The 15,623-nt window shown below is 35.2% G+C and overlaps 1 protein-coding gene and 1 long non-coding RNA gene across 7 annotated transcripts in view; one reads left to right on the top strand and one right to left on the bottom strand.

The window, feature by feature from the left end:
- DCUN1D1 (defective in cullin neddylation 1 domain containing 1) overlaps window positions 1-15,623 on the bottom strand; it is a 33,284-nt gene that overhangs the window by 13,521 nt on the left and 4,140 nt on the right. For 3 of the 6 annotated variants that reach the window (XM_015566317.1, XM_015566315.1, XM_015566312.1), the window contains exons 2-5: window positions 8,734-8,950; window positions 6,974-7,142; window positions 6,361-6,372; window positions 4,645-4,775 (exon numbers count right to left, since the gene is read on the bottom strand). In XM_015566317.1, the coding sequence (XP_015421803.1) occupies window positions 4,645-4,775; window positions 6,361-6,372; window positions 6,974-7,142; window positions 8,734-8,950 (529 nt within the window). Of the gene's footprint in view, window positions 1-4,644; window positions 4,776-6,360; window positions 6,373-6,973; window positions 7,143-8,733; window positions 8,951-12,714; window positions 12,787-13,712; window positions 13,864-15,623 lie in introns of those variants that run through there. The other 3 variants (XM_015566314.1, XM_015566316.1, XM_015566313.1) reach the window with 3 other exon arrangements.
- Window positions 13,713-15,623, top strand: part of LOC107183698 — a 13,376-nt gene continuing 11,465 nt past the window's right edge. Inside the window, exons 1-2 of the long non-coding RNA XR_001514496.1 lie at window positions 13,713-13,785; window positions 13,899-13,915. This is a non-coding gene — a long non-coding RNA (uncharacterized LOC107183698). The remainder of the gene's footprint in view (window positions 13,786-13,898; window positions 13,916-15,623) is intronic.

The raw sequence follows: 15,623 nt of genomic DNA, 5'->3' as shown, positions 1-15,623 counted from the left end.
AATATTCTGGTGATCATGATAGAATCAGGGACATAGAAAGGGAATGGACTGACTATTCTTTGGGGGGAAAGGGGTGTGGGAGATGCGGAAAGATACTGGACAAAAATCGTGCCCCTATGGATGAGGACAGTGGGTGGGGAGTGAGGGCAGAGGTGGGGTGGGAACTGGGAGGAGGGGAATTATGGGGGGAAAAAAGAGGAACAAATGTAATAATCTGAACAATAAAGATTTAATAAAAAAAAAAAAAAAAAAGATTGGATCCAAACACTGTCCCTACAGGAAACAAAATGTTGCCAACTCACTAGGGAGGACAGAATAGTGATTAAAAATCCTATTCAAAATGTTTTCATTTACTTAGAAATATCTACAGTTAGCACAACATAGTGTAATTTTAAAAATGCAAAAATTGGAGTCAGATCTGAGGTTGAATCGCAGTTCTCACATAACTCTAAAGTTATGGGCTTTAATATGTCAGCCTCTCTAACGTGATTTTCCTCATCATGAAAAGAGGATAACAGGTTTCTTTTTACTTAGCAGAAAGGGTTGTTACAAGAGCCAAAGAGGATTTTATAGATGAAAATACACTTTAAAAACAATCAATTATTCCTAAATATTAAAGTAAATGTTCAACAATGTTAAAAACTTTTTAATCATTTAACAGGTGTAGGATTCTACCTGAAAACCACAGTTTACAAGAAAATAACCTACAGACTTTAGCCTAATTAAAGTTCAGGATGGTCCTCAAAATGACAGGGCCGCTAAAGAACAAATGTCATTTTTGACCAAATAAACAATCAGTCCCACAAGAAATAACAGACTCACTGTGTTCTACATTAAACAGCCTCGGTCTGAAGTATTATGTTCAGCTTCAAGAGCTCTCAATTCTGAGAGAAACTGAAAGACTAGAAATGTGTCTACAAAGGACAGTAACAGAAATAATAAACGTCTCCTCAAATGAACAGTTAAAATAATTAGGATACTGACCTGGAACAAAGGCGAAGGGTGATAGTGACCTTTTAAGGTTAGACTTCCTCTGTGTTTGAGGACAAATAAGAGCAATGATGGAAGTTATAAGGACAAAGATGTTAGCTTGTAAGGAAGAACTGTGTGATAAGCGTATCCTGAGAGAGAATGGACCTAAAACAAAATGCCCATTTTCCCTATGTTCAAAAGTAAAAGCTAAATGAACACCAGGTACGGATGCTACTTTAGATCTAACAGAGGACTTATGAAGTCCCTTTCAAAAATTTAAGATTCAGAAGACTATCAGAAATTGTAGGTGACTGAAGCAGATGGTGATAAAGGAAGCACCGCATCCTACTGTTATAAGAAATAAGGTTACAGACAATGACAAAAAATGGAAACACCAGCTCTTACTATCACTAGCACAGCTGTCCTATATAATAATCCTATATAATAAAAGGCTAATATACAAATTGTCCCCTCGACTAGGAGTTCAACCAGGGGGTGGGGACAGCCAACCACCTGCAGCCCCTCACCCCGGGTGGCCCTGCCCCCAATCAGTCCCCCTTACCCCAATCAGGGGCAGGGTTGGCCCGCCAACTGCCCACGGCTCCTCGCCCCAGCCAGCCTGGCCCAATCAGCCCCAATTGGGGCGGGCCGGTCAAACCCACCCATGCATGAATTCGTGTACTGGGCCTCTAGTCTATATAATAAAAGCTTAAGTGACTGTTACAGCAGAACAACCAGTCGCTATGATGTGCACTAACCACCAGGGGGCAGATGCTCAATGCAGGAGCTGTCCCCTGGTATTCAGTGTGCTCCCACAGGGCTCACAGCTGGCAAATGCAGAGCAGTAGCGGGAGCCTCTCCTGCCTCTGCAGCAGCACTAAGGAGCAGCGAGCCGAGTGGTAAGGAGTGGCGAGCTGGCAGGCGGTAAGGAGCGAGGAGTCCTGGACTGTGAGAGGGCACAGGCTGGGCTGAGGGACAACCCCCTCCCCCAGTTCATGAATTTGGTGTACCAGGCCTCTAGTATATGAATAAACCACAGTGCTGTCACTATTACTCTTTGCCAATTTGTTTTGGACCTCACTTCCTCTCCTATGATTTTCTAATTACTCTCTGCCAAATACACTTCAATATATGAGCCCTGTAAACCCTTGGAAAGGCTGTCAAGAAAACTGTTTTCTTTTTAATCAAGTTCTTCAACTAAACAAGTCGTTACATTTCCTGACAACCAACACTATTGCAAAACAAAAAGAGAAACTATGACTTACTTTTATTACAGTTTTATTTTTTGAATTAGGACAATTTTAGTTTTAGTTTCAAGTTTATGGGAAAAATTGCGGGAAAAGTACAGAGAGTTCTCCAAAACCTCTCCCTCCCTTCCCCTCATTTCCAGTATTTTTAACATCTTGTAATTGATAAGCCAATATAGGTATATTATTAGCTAAATACCATATTTTACATTAGGGCTCACTCTGTTGTACATTCTATGGCTTGGAGGAGCTTAAAAACAAATTTGAAAATTGTGGTTAAACATACATAACATGAAATGCATCATCTTAAACATTTTTAAGTGTGCAATTCAGTAGTGTTAGTTACATTCACATTGTTGTATAACTAATCTTCAGCACTCTTTTCATCTTGCAAAACAAAAACACTATACCATTTTTCTTAAGCTCAATACCTACTAGATAAAAGAATAAACATAATTTTTAAACTTAATTCTTCTGCATAATCTTTTTCTCAATTTTGTCTGTAATCTAAAAATCCAATTTACCATCATATTAATATATCCAATAGCTAAAAAAGTTCAGTTTTGCTTTATTTTCATCATATAATAAAAACTAAGATTCAATATCAAAACTACATATTCACCCAAAAATATTATTTATTTTGTACTTCAGTAAGAGCTAAGGGATATAAGTAAGAAATGGATTCATCCCCTTTAAATCATCATTGATATTCACATTTTGTTTAATCTTACCAAAATAATGTGTTATATTTCTAAACATAACAAAAATAATTATCTTAGTATATACATATAAATTAAACACCTTAATTGGTTTTTACATGTGGAAAGCAAAAGACGACTAGAAAAAATAGCCCAGTTAACTGGTAGCCACAGATATAAGATAGAGAAACCAACCCTAGGTATACTAGCTTATTTTATCTGCAAAATGAGAAATTTTTCTGTAAGAATATCCAACCTAAACTGAAGAATCAGTTGGAAATGAGGCTTCACTGTTTCGAATTTTGCTTTACAGATATTTTATAAACCAGTTTCAGGTTGGTCACTCTTTAGGCCAATCTTCCATACAAATGTTCTACATTCATCCCTTCCTCACTAATGTTCAATCACTTCCTCGGTCTAATCCCTATCCACATATCTTTTTCTCAATGCTTTTCCCCATCTCTAACCTAAAATATAAAGAAGAATTAGTACAAAAGACTCCTAATAGCCTCTCCAACTACTGCATATTCAAAATAAAAAAACAAACTCACTTCAATCAATGGGTAACTTATTTAACCTACCTGTGTCTCAGTATCCTTATCTGCAAAGTAAGGATAAAAAAAACGGCTAGTGCTCTATTATTATGTACTTGGGACAGTGCAAGTGGTGAATTATTGAATGAAATAATAACTTCATGAAGCTGTTAAACATTAAATGTGTCAATGTATGTAAAGTCCTTAGCACATTGCCAGGCATACTGAAAGCTCATGTTAAATGGAAGTTACTGCCATCATCAAAATCTTCAGTGCCTCCCCATTGCCCACAAATTCTAATTTAAACCTTTCTGTCCTGTTTTTTTAAAAAGCCTGTGGTTACTGAGCCTTAATGTGTTTCACCAATTTAATCGCCAAACAAGCACTAAAATCAAGCCAACATTTTCTGGCTTCCACAAAGTCAAGTTTATTTCTCAAGTTTCAGACCCTCATTCATAACTACCCTCTCACTGGAACACCTTCTATCTTCCCTTGCCCAGACAAAGCAAACCCTTTAGTCACATCCCATCTTCCCAGGAAGCATGCCTCAACCATTCCAGCTTTTACTCATTTCCACTTTTATCTAAAACCCTCACACATGTTATTTTATATTATCTGCTACTGTCCAATCTTTCTGGGTAAACGTAAATTATACTCTAGCTTTTAGTTCCATATTCTCTCTGCCATCCCCAAATGTATGGATATTACATACAGTATAGATTAATCTAAATTGTTAACAGTAGTTATTTCAGGTTAAGATTATGAATGATAATCATCTTTTTAAAAATTCTTTCTTATGGTTTCCAAATAAATCATTTTATGATTTACAAATCCTATAATGCTATTCTACAGATCCATAGTGAAATAACTTATGATCCTAAGACCCTATAATAGCTTCTGGGAAATAAACAAATGGACATACATATGTCAGGGGAATTTTAACAAGTATTTATTTTCTGTACAGTTCTTTAAAAAAAAAAAAATCAGTGGTTCACTGTGATATCCAGGGTAACCAACCCTATTCTGAATGTGCTCAGTAGTTTTCGAGTAACCAGAAGTTCACTGTTTCTCATTGCTTTTCAGGAACTGGTATTTTCATATTTTTTGCTCAAAACACATAACTTTCTATTATAAAACAAAAGTGACACTGTCAATATATTTGAAACACCAAATATAATTTTTAAAAATTCTTACCTAATCCTTTTTGTCCTGGATTCTTTGCAAAATTAAAAGTAAACTGGTAAAAATCCTTAAATCGTCCTGGTTCTTTCAATTCTTGTTCCATCTTGGGTATCTGGGCCTTTAGTTTTTCTATGCTGTCACATCTACATTGTAAAATTAAGTTTATAAAAGATAAAACTTTTTCACTATAAATTAAGGACTTAACTTATTCCTATGAAAGCTTATCTTTATGTCATAGAACTTTTTAAAAATCAGACAGCTGTCATTCTTTTTACATTATATAAACAAGTATGGGTTTAGTTAGAGGAAGAAAAGGTCTAGAGTGATTAAATGTTAGAAATAATTACTATTTTTAAAAGAAATGGGCCATTACTTTTAATTACATAACTCACTGGACTATTAACACACTGAAATGTAGAAGTCAGCTGTTGTGAACAGATGAGAATGTATACTAATTAACAACAATCACCAGTTTAAATTGTAGTAGATACTCCTTTGATGGTAACAAATCACATGTATAGCTTCCAAACTAACTGAAAGCATAATTTCTTACTTCGGTGAGAATGCACTTTTCTTGAAAAGTTACTTTTTATTATATATAAAGTATAAGTGTCTGCTGAGCGCTCACCATTTCCAACTGAAGTTAGAATCCACAGTAAGCTCTTTCTATTTTTTGCAAAGCATTCAACTTCTAAGGAGTTGAAAGGGTCCAAGTACTAGTTTTATTTTCCATATAACAGCCTTAAGGTAGAAATATTCTATTTCTTATAGAGTCTACAAAAGCAATCACTCCACTTTTTCTTCTGATCTTTTTGCTTTTACTTTCCTTCTATGTTCTTTATAATGCCTCCCAGATCATTATTGGTAAATTAAAATTTAGACTTGGAAGTTCATCATATTGTACATAAATTCAGTTTCAAAAGAAAAAAAAGTGTGTTTTAATAACATCTGTCTTAGCATAGAAAATTGCAAGTTCAGGATGGGGCTAGCTTTGGCTGTGGAACACAGTGTCTAGGCCAGTTATTAATTTATTACCTCTCAACTTTAAACCCACTCTTCTTTGCCCTAAATTGTGACTATCTGTAGTGGACTGTAAATTGTGAGATTTTCTTTTTCTTGCCAGTTGGCTCACTGTTAGGTTCTACCAACAGAGGGCAATGAAAGGCTGAAAGAGGAAAGGAACTTTTCTTATCCCAGTCTGTTTTCTGCAGAGAGCGTGCTGGAAGGTCCCAGCAGTGTTATCAATGGTGGCAGCTCACATGGCCCCACAGCGAACGGCCTCTAGCCAGTTTTTTCTTCATCAGAGGGCAGACAAGGCAGGCATCAGGCTTTGTGTTCTGCAGCAGCCCTACCCTCTCCTCTGAGATCCCTGTGGGGACCTCTTAAGTGTCTAAGTTCCTTGCTTATTCATTTCCCTCAGTTCCAGGGATGGTGGCAGTTTCTTGCAACTGCAGCCTCTGTTATACCTCAAAGCTTTCTTTTGCTCCTTTTACATAACACAATATTTTAAATTTAACCTATTCAAAGTACTGATATATTTTTGTGTCTTGTCTGGACCCTGATTGATTACAGTGCACCTCAGGCTCAAGGTCAGAATGCCTGGGTTCAAATCCTGACTTTAATACTACCTGACTCTAGTTCTCTGTACCTCAGTTTCCTCATCTCTAAAATGGGGATATAAATACTTCTCATACACAGTTATTGTGAAGAGGTAGGTGAAGTACTTACTTAGCACAGTTCCTGAAATAAAAAATGTTCAACAAATGTTAGCTATTATTATTAAATAGTCATCTGCTAAAAACAAAGGACAGCCTGTTACCTATCCATACACTGAGTATTTTTGCAGCCTCATTAAATACAGACAACTAGAGGCCATAGGTAAAACCTCTACCCATGACTTTTCAATTTATTTATCCCAAGTCATTTAAGCTAATCAGATATCAAGATAAACTGAACAAAAAGTGATTAGTAACTTCTAAAATTTTAAATTCTAAGAGCTGTTCATAAATTCAGAATTTGCAGCCTCACATTATGAAATACCTTAAAACTGCTCATTTCAATATTATGTTAAATATTAGTAATTTTATTAGTAATTAAAATAATTTATTTTAATATAAGTACAATGTAAATGGAATAGGCTGTACTAACTATACAGGTAACTTGACAAACCCAGAAAACTGGATAACATGGGAAGGAATTAGCAGATTAGTCCATTTCTGTTATAACAATGTTTGTGGGCTGACAAATTTATGTTTACATTAAAAAACTCATACCATAATTCATTTCCATAGCAATTCTCATGGTAATGAACCTTAATTTCCTTTGATAATTATGTACTCACACTAATTCTGTCATGCCATCCATGAACTCTTGCTTGGAGAACTCGCACTGTGTTGCTGCTCTGAACTTCCATGCAATGATCAACACACTAATGCTGGCTGGATCGAGGGCCAGGTCATCACAGAACTGTTGTATACCATCTATTCCAATTTTATTTTCATCTTGAGGATCTTCACAAATAACAATACGATATTAAATTAATGCCATACTTTATTATACTATTCCTAAAACTAAAAAGGTAATGCTGTATGCTCCATTAAAAAGTAATCACATAGATCAAAGACGAAGCAGTATTACTAAATATTTCCCCCCTGTAATATTCAAAGCCAATGTGCCCTCAAAATAGCACTCTTAATATGAACAGGAGGTGGGGGCAGGGGGGGTGGAGGGAGCCTAATATATGGTGACAGAAGATGGTTTGACTTTGGGTAGTGAGCACACAATGCAACATACAGATCATGTATGATAGAAATGTATACTTGAAACCTATACGACCCTAGTAACCAATGTTATCCCAATAAATTTAATAAAAGTGTGAAAAGATGGATTCACACTTCATGCTACATACTAACATAAACTCTAATAGAAAGATGAACAGGAGAATACACAGGGTGGGGCAAAAGTAGGTTTATAGTTGTGAGAACACAAAACACAGAGTTCATTCTTGTGTTATTAATTATTGTTTTTTTCCATACAAACAACTGCATATCTACTTTTGCCCCACCCACTTTTATATACAGATGGACATGTGATTTTTAAGTCTCATTTATTCATATGAAAAATGTCCCATACTCATACACATTCAGAAAATCAGACAGTCTATATAGAGATAAAGGATTTTTACTGAACCTATCCATATTTTAAGTAAGCATTCTAAATTAACAGTATTCTATACAAAAAATCTTTTTTTCCTTAAAACTAAGTTCACTCTACCACAGCAATTACGTCTTGAGAGTATCAGAAAAACTATAAACTCAGCAATTAAATCCTAATCTCAACAATATAAATATCTGTTGTTCAAGTTAAAGAAAAATACCAACTATCAATATTTACTTATCAGACAGAAAAACCTTTAAATAATGACAAATACAAGGAGAAAGAGGCACTCATACGCTCTGCCAAGTGTGCTTTGCTAACATCTCTAACAATAAAAAAAAAGGTGACTTTTCTGATTTGGGAGAATGAATTATGTATAAAATATCCCATTTTTGAAAAAAATTTTAAACTGTGTATACATATTTCTGCATAAACAAAAAAGACATGGAAGGATCCACACCAGAATTAAATGCTGGTTCCCTCAAGAGAATAAATAAGGAAGAAATGGAGAAACTATTAACTTTTTCTTCAATCATCTATTTTGTATTGTTTAAATATTTGAAAGTATATTACCTATAAGTTCTTTAAAGGTTATTAAAATTATCATGCAGGTTTTCTTAAAATCAGTTCAGCCGAGTTTTATGAAATGGGCGGGGGGAAGGAAGGCCCCCAGCCCGCTTCTCTATTTCCTCTATCATGGGGGAGGAAATAAAGAGACTAAGAAAAAATTTTAGTGGAAAGAGAAAAATAATTTATCTTAGATCTCTTTGAAGTAATTCTAAGATCTACAGAGTTCTGTTAAGATATCCACCTATATCATATGCTCTATGTATTATACATATATATAAATACCTATAAATATGTTCTATGTATTATTTCTCACAAGCAGCCTATAACTTTGGAACACCTGGTTCAAAATATTTAAAGTTACAAGTAAACACTCACCTTTGTATCTATTGTATAGTTGTTCTAACTTCTTCCTGTCCAATGATCCTTTTACACTCTCTCGTATATAAAGTTCAGGATTTTGGAAAAAATTGTCTGTTGCAACATCTAACTTCCAGTCATTTTGAGACAGGCAACTTACTGCTGTTTTTTCACTAGATTGTGTGAAGATCATAAACTGACGAACTTTATCCTTCTGCGATGATTTCAACTTGTTCTATTGAAACCAGAAAATAAACTGAAACACTATGTAAAAATCACAGAACACTAAAGTGGTATTCCTATATGCCTGACTAATCACTCAGCAATACTTTTTCCTCATAAATTATTAAAACATTTTAGTTCAAGATTTATTTTTGATCTACTATTAATCAGAAAGACAAGTTTTTAAGAAATCTAAAACACAAAATTTAGTATCATTTTGGAAAAGAAACTAGGATAGAGGCAAAGGAAGTTCAACCATCCTGCATTTCTTCTAAAAGTAGATCCTGAGAGCACTATAAAGGCTGTAGAAGGGAAGTATAGCTACTCTCAAAACCTTGACCAAGCACAAAATTCTAAAACAGCGGTTCTCAACCTGTGGGTTGCGACCCCTTTGGGGGTCGAACAACCCTTTCACAGGGGTTGCCTAAGATCATCAGAAAACACATATATAATTACATATTGTTTTTGTGATTAATCACTATGCTTTAATTATGTTCAATTTGTAACAATGAAATTGGGGGTCACCACAACATGAGGAACTGTATTAAAGGGTCATGGCATTAGGAAGGTTGAGAACCACTGTTCTAAAGGGATATACATATAAAGACTGGTGGGGAAGGTGACATTATCTAGCCAGCCAGAACAGGCAAATGACCCTGGATAACAATGCAATTAACAGGTGTCTGTTGCAGTCCTAAAACCCACTATAAAAAACATAGGATACAATTCTCCTCCCAACCCTACCCCTTGTTTTCTTGCTATTTTATAGCAAATGTGAGAAAGTAACAGAGTATGAGTAGCTTCTATTTCTCCTGGTGGTGTTCAGAAACCAAGATAATTACCAATAAAATTTCATATTTTCATTCAAATCAGAAGCCCTGAAATATAAACATGCATCCTTCCAACAAAGGTAAACAGGATTCTCCCTTTTCCCCCCTGAAAGAACCACCTTTTTCCCCTAGCCAGAGCCTAGCATAGCCTCTCTCCAAAATGCCTCTCTACTGTAATAATAACCTTTTCTCACTTGCCTTATGTTGATACTGATTCATTTCTCATCTGGCCTGAACCCTAAGCAAAATGAAACAAGGCAATTAGGCCCTGCACTCTCTCCCACTATTACGGACCATGTTCTCCCTCCTCTCCCACCCAAGCTAGTCTCCTATGGAATGTCAGCCTCTCCACTATCATTCTTGTCTCCCAACACCATCTCTCAGCAAAATACTTGGGTTAGCCCTGGTCAGTGTGGTTAGGGTGGCTGGAGCGTCATCCCATACACCAAAAGGTGTAGGGTTCAATTCCCGGTCAGGGCAGATAGCCTGGGTTGTAGGCTGGATCACCAGTCTGGTGTGTATGGGAGGCAATAGATCAATGTTTGTTTCTTTCTTTCTCTCTCTGCCTCCCCTTCCTCGCTCTCTTAAAAAAAAAAAAAAATCGAAAAAAAATTTTAAACTTGGGTTTTTCCTGAGCTTCTACAGCAAACGAAGGAGGGAACAGGATGTATGTATGGCATACATTAATAGATACAGAGTCCTGTGGTATAAGCAACCATCTGAGAACCCCAGAATCTTTTATCTGACAGATCACAAACTTCAACCCCCTGATTGTACAGATGAGAAAACAGACCCAGAAGTTTAAAGAATTAGTTCAAAACTTATCCAGGTTATTTTTAGTGGAAATGGGCCAAGAACAGAAAGGTCTTATAAATCCAAATCATAGTAATCTTATATAAACCACATTACTTGTTGTACAGATTTATAAGCCTTTTGAAATTTTCAGGAAAAAGACTACCAAAAATATAGGTCCTATCCCAAAGTAAAAATAACACTATACAAAAATCAAACATAAAAAACGTTTATGCCCTGGAGTATGACCTGCCAGCCATACTCCTCTCTGTAAATATGCTATTGCTTAATATTACAGATTAAAATCTCAACCTCTGTTCATTAAATTTGAGGAACTATAACTCCACTAACCTTCTGTTACTTCACTAATAACTACCACCTCTGGACACTAGTAACTCATATCCCATTATACAATACATCTCTTAAATGTCTAAGATTCTTCCATTTTGAAAAGTGATTCTTCAAGACATAATTCAATTGCAACAAACCCACAATGAAATCAAATCCCAAGGAAGATTCCTGTCTTATTTAATATACTGTTTAATTAAAAGGAAGCCACTTTGATTTCAATTTTTGTTAGTAAAAAACTTTTTAATTTCTATACCTTTCTCCCTGGGAAGATACAGAATCCTAACATGTTTCAATCCTTCTTTGAAGAACAGGGAAGTATTGAGGGTCCCTATGGCCATCAGTGACCACTGTATAATGTATAAGGTGTCGGAGATTAACTGAGAATAGTAACTACTGGCCACACCCTGGAAATTATTTTTTAATTAAACCTGATACAACTTCTTCTGTATAACTTTCCCCCCATTCTCCTTATTGTTGTTGGAGGCAGCAAAACAATCAGGATTATTTGGGGTTTCATCATCAAGTATTAAATCCAATGCACTGTTCCCTGGAACTTGAACCACTTTTGTTGAAGAGAAGGAAAAACACAGCTTAAGTCAATTCTGCAAGCCAAACAGAGCTGTTCACTCTCCTAATGACTTCCTGTCAGAGAGCAAGGTATTAGAAAGTTGGGGGAACAAAGATAAAAAAATCATCTTACCCACACGAACTAATAACATTATACATTTATTTACAATTACTTAATTCCAGGTCATATTTTATTTGAAAAAAAGTGTATGTATTAAATAATATCTATATATACACATAAACTATTTAACTGGTTTAAATTTCCAGCATATGGGCAATATAAATATATTTTCAGAAAAAAGGCTGCAGCTACCCATTTCTATCACCATAAAAGCTAATGAGTGATACCTGGTAGAGAACTGATAATATAGGTTCCTGCGAGGCCAAGTAGTAATAAGCAATCCCATTCCTGCAAAGTCTGATCAGTATCCTCTGCCTCCTTCTTGGATTTATCACATACACTTATCATTTCTCTATTTACTCTCTGTACCTAGAATAAATCTTAACACCTGTTGTCCTACTGAAGAGGATGTACTCAATTCTGTGATCTCAAACGCTGTCCTAGGGTAAAGCTGGAGTGGACTACATTGACCTGCCCTTCTCCCAAGCCTATATATGAGAGCTGTAACACTCGCACCTCCTTTTCCCCAGCCATATGGGGGCACCAGGCAAGGTGTTTTGAGAGTATGGTACCATACTCTGGTTTCTCTTCAGATCGCATAAATCTTTCGCCTTTTACTAAAGAGAGTATGGTACCAAAGGCTGTAATTTTTATCAACTTAAGGAAGAGAAAAAGGGTATCTAGCCAGCAAATAATTATTTTATACGAGATGAGAGGATGGACAGAAAACTGAAGTGGAAAAGAAACAGATGGATGTTTTCTATTTCTACTATAAACCCAGTGGGGAATCTTCCTAAGACCAAAAACATATGACAACTACAATGACTCAGCACTCAACTGTAGTACATGCCACTTACTTTAAGATCTACTTAAAAAAAACTACAGTGGTCACTAAATAAAATTAGGCAATACAATATTCAGTACTCAAATGTAAAAACTATCTAGATATTAAGTTTTCAAGGAAATTCAATAGTGGTATGTAAAATGTATAAAATACAGGATATATTCTGATTATTTTTTATTTTAGAAAAATAAAAGGAGAAAGGAGGAGGAAGAGGAAGAGAAAGAAACGAGGGAGGAAAGGAATGCTGTCTCTTGTAATAGAAGGCTACTTACAACTGTATTGAAGATTACCAACATTAGAAGTACTACTATAATCTGGACAATAAAAAGCACTTATTTGTTCATCTTGCCAAAATAAAAATAAAAAATGGTTGTTAATACATATTATCTAATACTTAAATCTATCACATGCTTGTAACTTTTTTCACTCAAGAAATGTAAAAATAACATTTAAAATAATAGATTATCTAGGAAAAAAATCACACAAATACTTTGAATGTAGCCAAGAATCATGTAAGTAGTCAAGTATTTTTTACCACTGAATCTACAAAGTCCACTGTGATAAAATATGGACTCAAGAAACGCTCTATGGTAAGAAAATAATAATGACCATAAAGTTAAATTTCTCACGTAAGTATTTCTCTCAAGAAAAATAATAAACATGGTAAATGATTTTCTAGTTAACTAAGTCCTGACAATTTGAAATGAAATAATTTTAACGGGTAAGTGATATTTTTAAAAGCTAAATATTAAGACACATTTTATTATTTGTATTATTCTAAATCTTCATCTTCTCACCCTTGACTTAATTCTAGTTATCTCAGGAGTTGATGAATATAGCTCACAAAAGGCAACATTTTAAAAATCAAAACACTGTAATGACCACTCATAATTCTCACTAAAAGCTCTATATGTTGATTCTGTGGTTTCCATATGATTAACAGTTTAACTTCATCTGAAACTTAAGAACTAGTTTAAGTCCAGAAAATGATACTTTTCATATATGATACATAGTATTCAATAGTTAAAGCCAAGTTTTAAAATATCCCAAACCACCCATCTATAAAAAAAACTTCCCATAGATTAAAGGTCTGAAATCAAAAGTGCAGGAAAATAATCAATTCAACTAACAAGCACAGTTCTGCAAGAAAGCCAGGCTAAGAATCTGAGGAATAGCTAGAAATCCTATTCCCTTTCACCTGTACAGAGGAGGTATATGGTTAGTGAAGAGTGCAGACTCTCAAGCCAGACAGGCAGCATTTCAATCCTACCTGTGCCTCTTAATTGCTGTGTGATTTTGGGAAAATTAATCTCTGATCTCTGTGTGCTTCAATTTCTTCATCTGTAAACAGGGTGTGAAGGTTACATTAATTCAGGTTAAACTCTAAGAAATGTAACTAGCACATAGTAAGTCCTCTTTACAAGTGCATGACCAAAGAATAATAAATACTCCAGAGAAAAAAAGTTATTCTATGTAAACAGTAAAGTAAGAAAGATAATAACTATAATCAGAAAATTAGCAGCTAATATTTATTTGAACTCCTACTGTGTGCCAACTATGCAAGGTGGTTATCTTTGATTCCATTTTACAAACGAGGAAACCAGGCCTCAGAGCTCAATTTATCTAAGGACACAGACCTGTCTAAAAAGCAACAGAGCCTGGTGCCTAACTTCAAGGCATGATCTTTCCATTTATTCTATCATCAAGTAAAAGAGTAAAAAGTGCAAACACTGACTATGTGTGCACTGGGGGAGGAGGTGAATTGTGAGCAATATTTCTTCACATCGTTTTATAGAAAAGTTCAATAATCAACTGACCTTTCCCCTTACAAATGTAAACAATCTGCATTCTGCTAAAATGTACCCATTAAGCTTATAGCCTAACTAAAAAGGCTAATTTATGAAACTTCCCTTTTAGAGTTTCCTGGGAAGGAAAGGGTGGGAAAAGAGAGGGATAGGTTATTTTAAGGTAAGTAATTCAACAGGAAGAAAAATGTGTTTGTAGTCCGGTCAGTCTGTATTTTAAAAGATGACCATACTCTATAGCTTTAAATGTGCAGAGGAGGCAATAAGAGTCAGGGTTTCCTTTTCCAATGAGCAGACTTGAAACCCAGAGGAAAATACAAATACATGTACAGGCTATGGCCAGAAAATATAAGCAAATGTGTACAATTTCAAATATTAAGAAAAACAAAACCTCTCAATATTCTTTTAAATGATAATCTGCAGTTTAGAAACATTACTTATGGTTGGCCTGTGACTCTTATCATTCATCTGTAAACTTCCTGCACTCTTTTTTAAGAGGTGCTATACTACTATTACACCAAATATGGAATAATTTATAATTATTATATACTATATAATTAGTATACCCAATGATGTTTTATGTTATGGCAATTCACCTGGGAAAAAGTTCAGAAAGTATACTTGTAAGATCCAAACTTACAATTCGTATTTTTTTTAAAGAACTTTTCTCACATGCTTAAAAAAATTATTCTGTTAATGGAAATTTAAATTTCCCCATTCACAGAATTATTAGATTATTATTTAAAAGATGACTACCATGTAAATAGAATGTTTTGATTCTGGTTCAGAGAAAACTGTTTTAACTATTAAAAAGTTATTTTGCTAATTCCAGATTAACTACGATAATAGGATAGAAATTACCTCCTTAAAATACTTGTGTTAGTTATCACATTTCAATTGATTCTTCCAAACTTACTGCTTCAACTTCTAACAAGCAATCAAGGTAGCTAATTTAAATTTGCTTCTCCTCTCCATACACATCCTTTCTTTTAAAAAAAATATATATATTTTATTGATTTCAGAGAGAAGGGAGAGGGAGAAAGACAGAAACATCAATGAGGAGAATCACTGATCGGCTGCCTCTTGACACCCCACACCTGGCATCGAGCCCATAATCCAGGCATGTGCCCCTGACCAAAATCGAACCCAGGACCCTTCAGTCCGCAGGCCGATGGTCCATCTACTGAGCCAAACCAGCCAGGGCAGACATCTTTTCTTAGAAAAAAAAAAAAAATCAGTCCTAGCTGTTTTGGCTCAGTGAATAGAGAGAGCGTTGGCCTGAAGACCAAAGGGTCTCAGGTTCGATTCCAGTCAAGGGCACGTACTTCGGTTACAGGTTCCTCTCTGGCCTGGGGCCCTGGCCGAGGCATGCAGGA

This window comes from Myotis davidii, unplaced genomic scaffold, assembly GCF_000327345.1.
Source record: "Myotis davidii unplaced genomic scaffold, ASM32734v1 scaffold102, whole genome shotgun sequence".
Classification (NCBI taxonomy): domain Eukaryota; kingdom Metazoa; phylum Chordata; class Mammalia; order Chiroptera; family Vespertilionidae; genus Myotis; species Myotis davidii.
The sequence above is the reverse complement of the archived record's forward strand: the minus strand, read 5'-3'. Positions and strand labels throughout refer to the sequence as shown.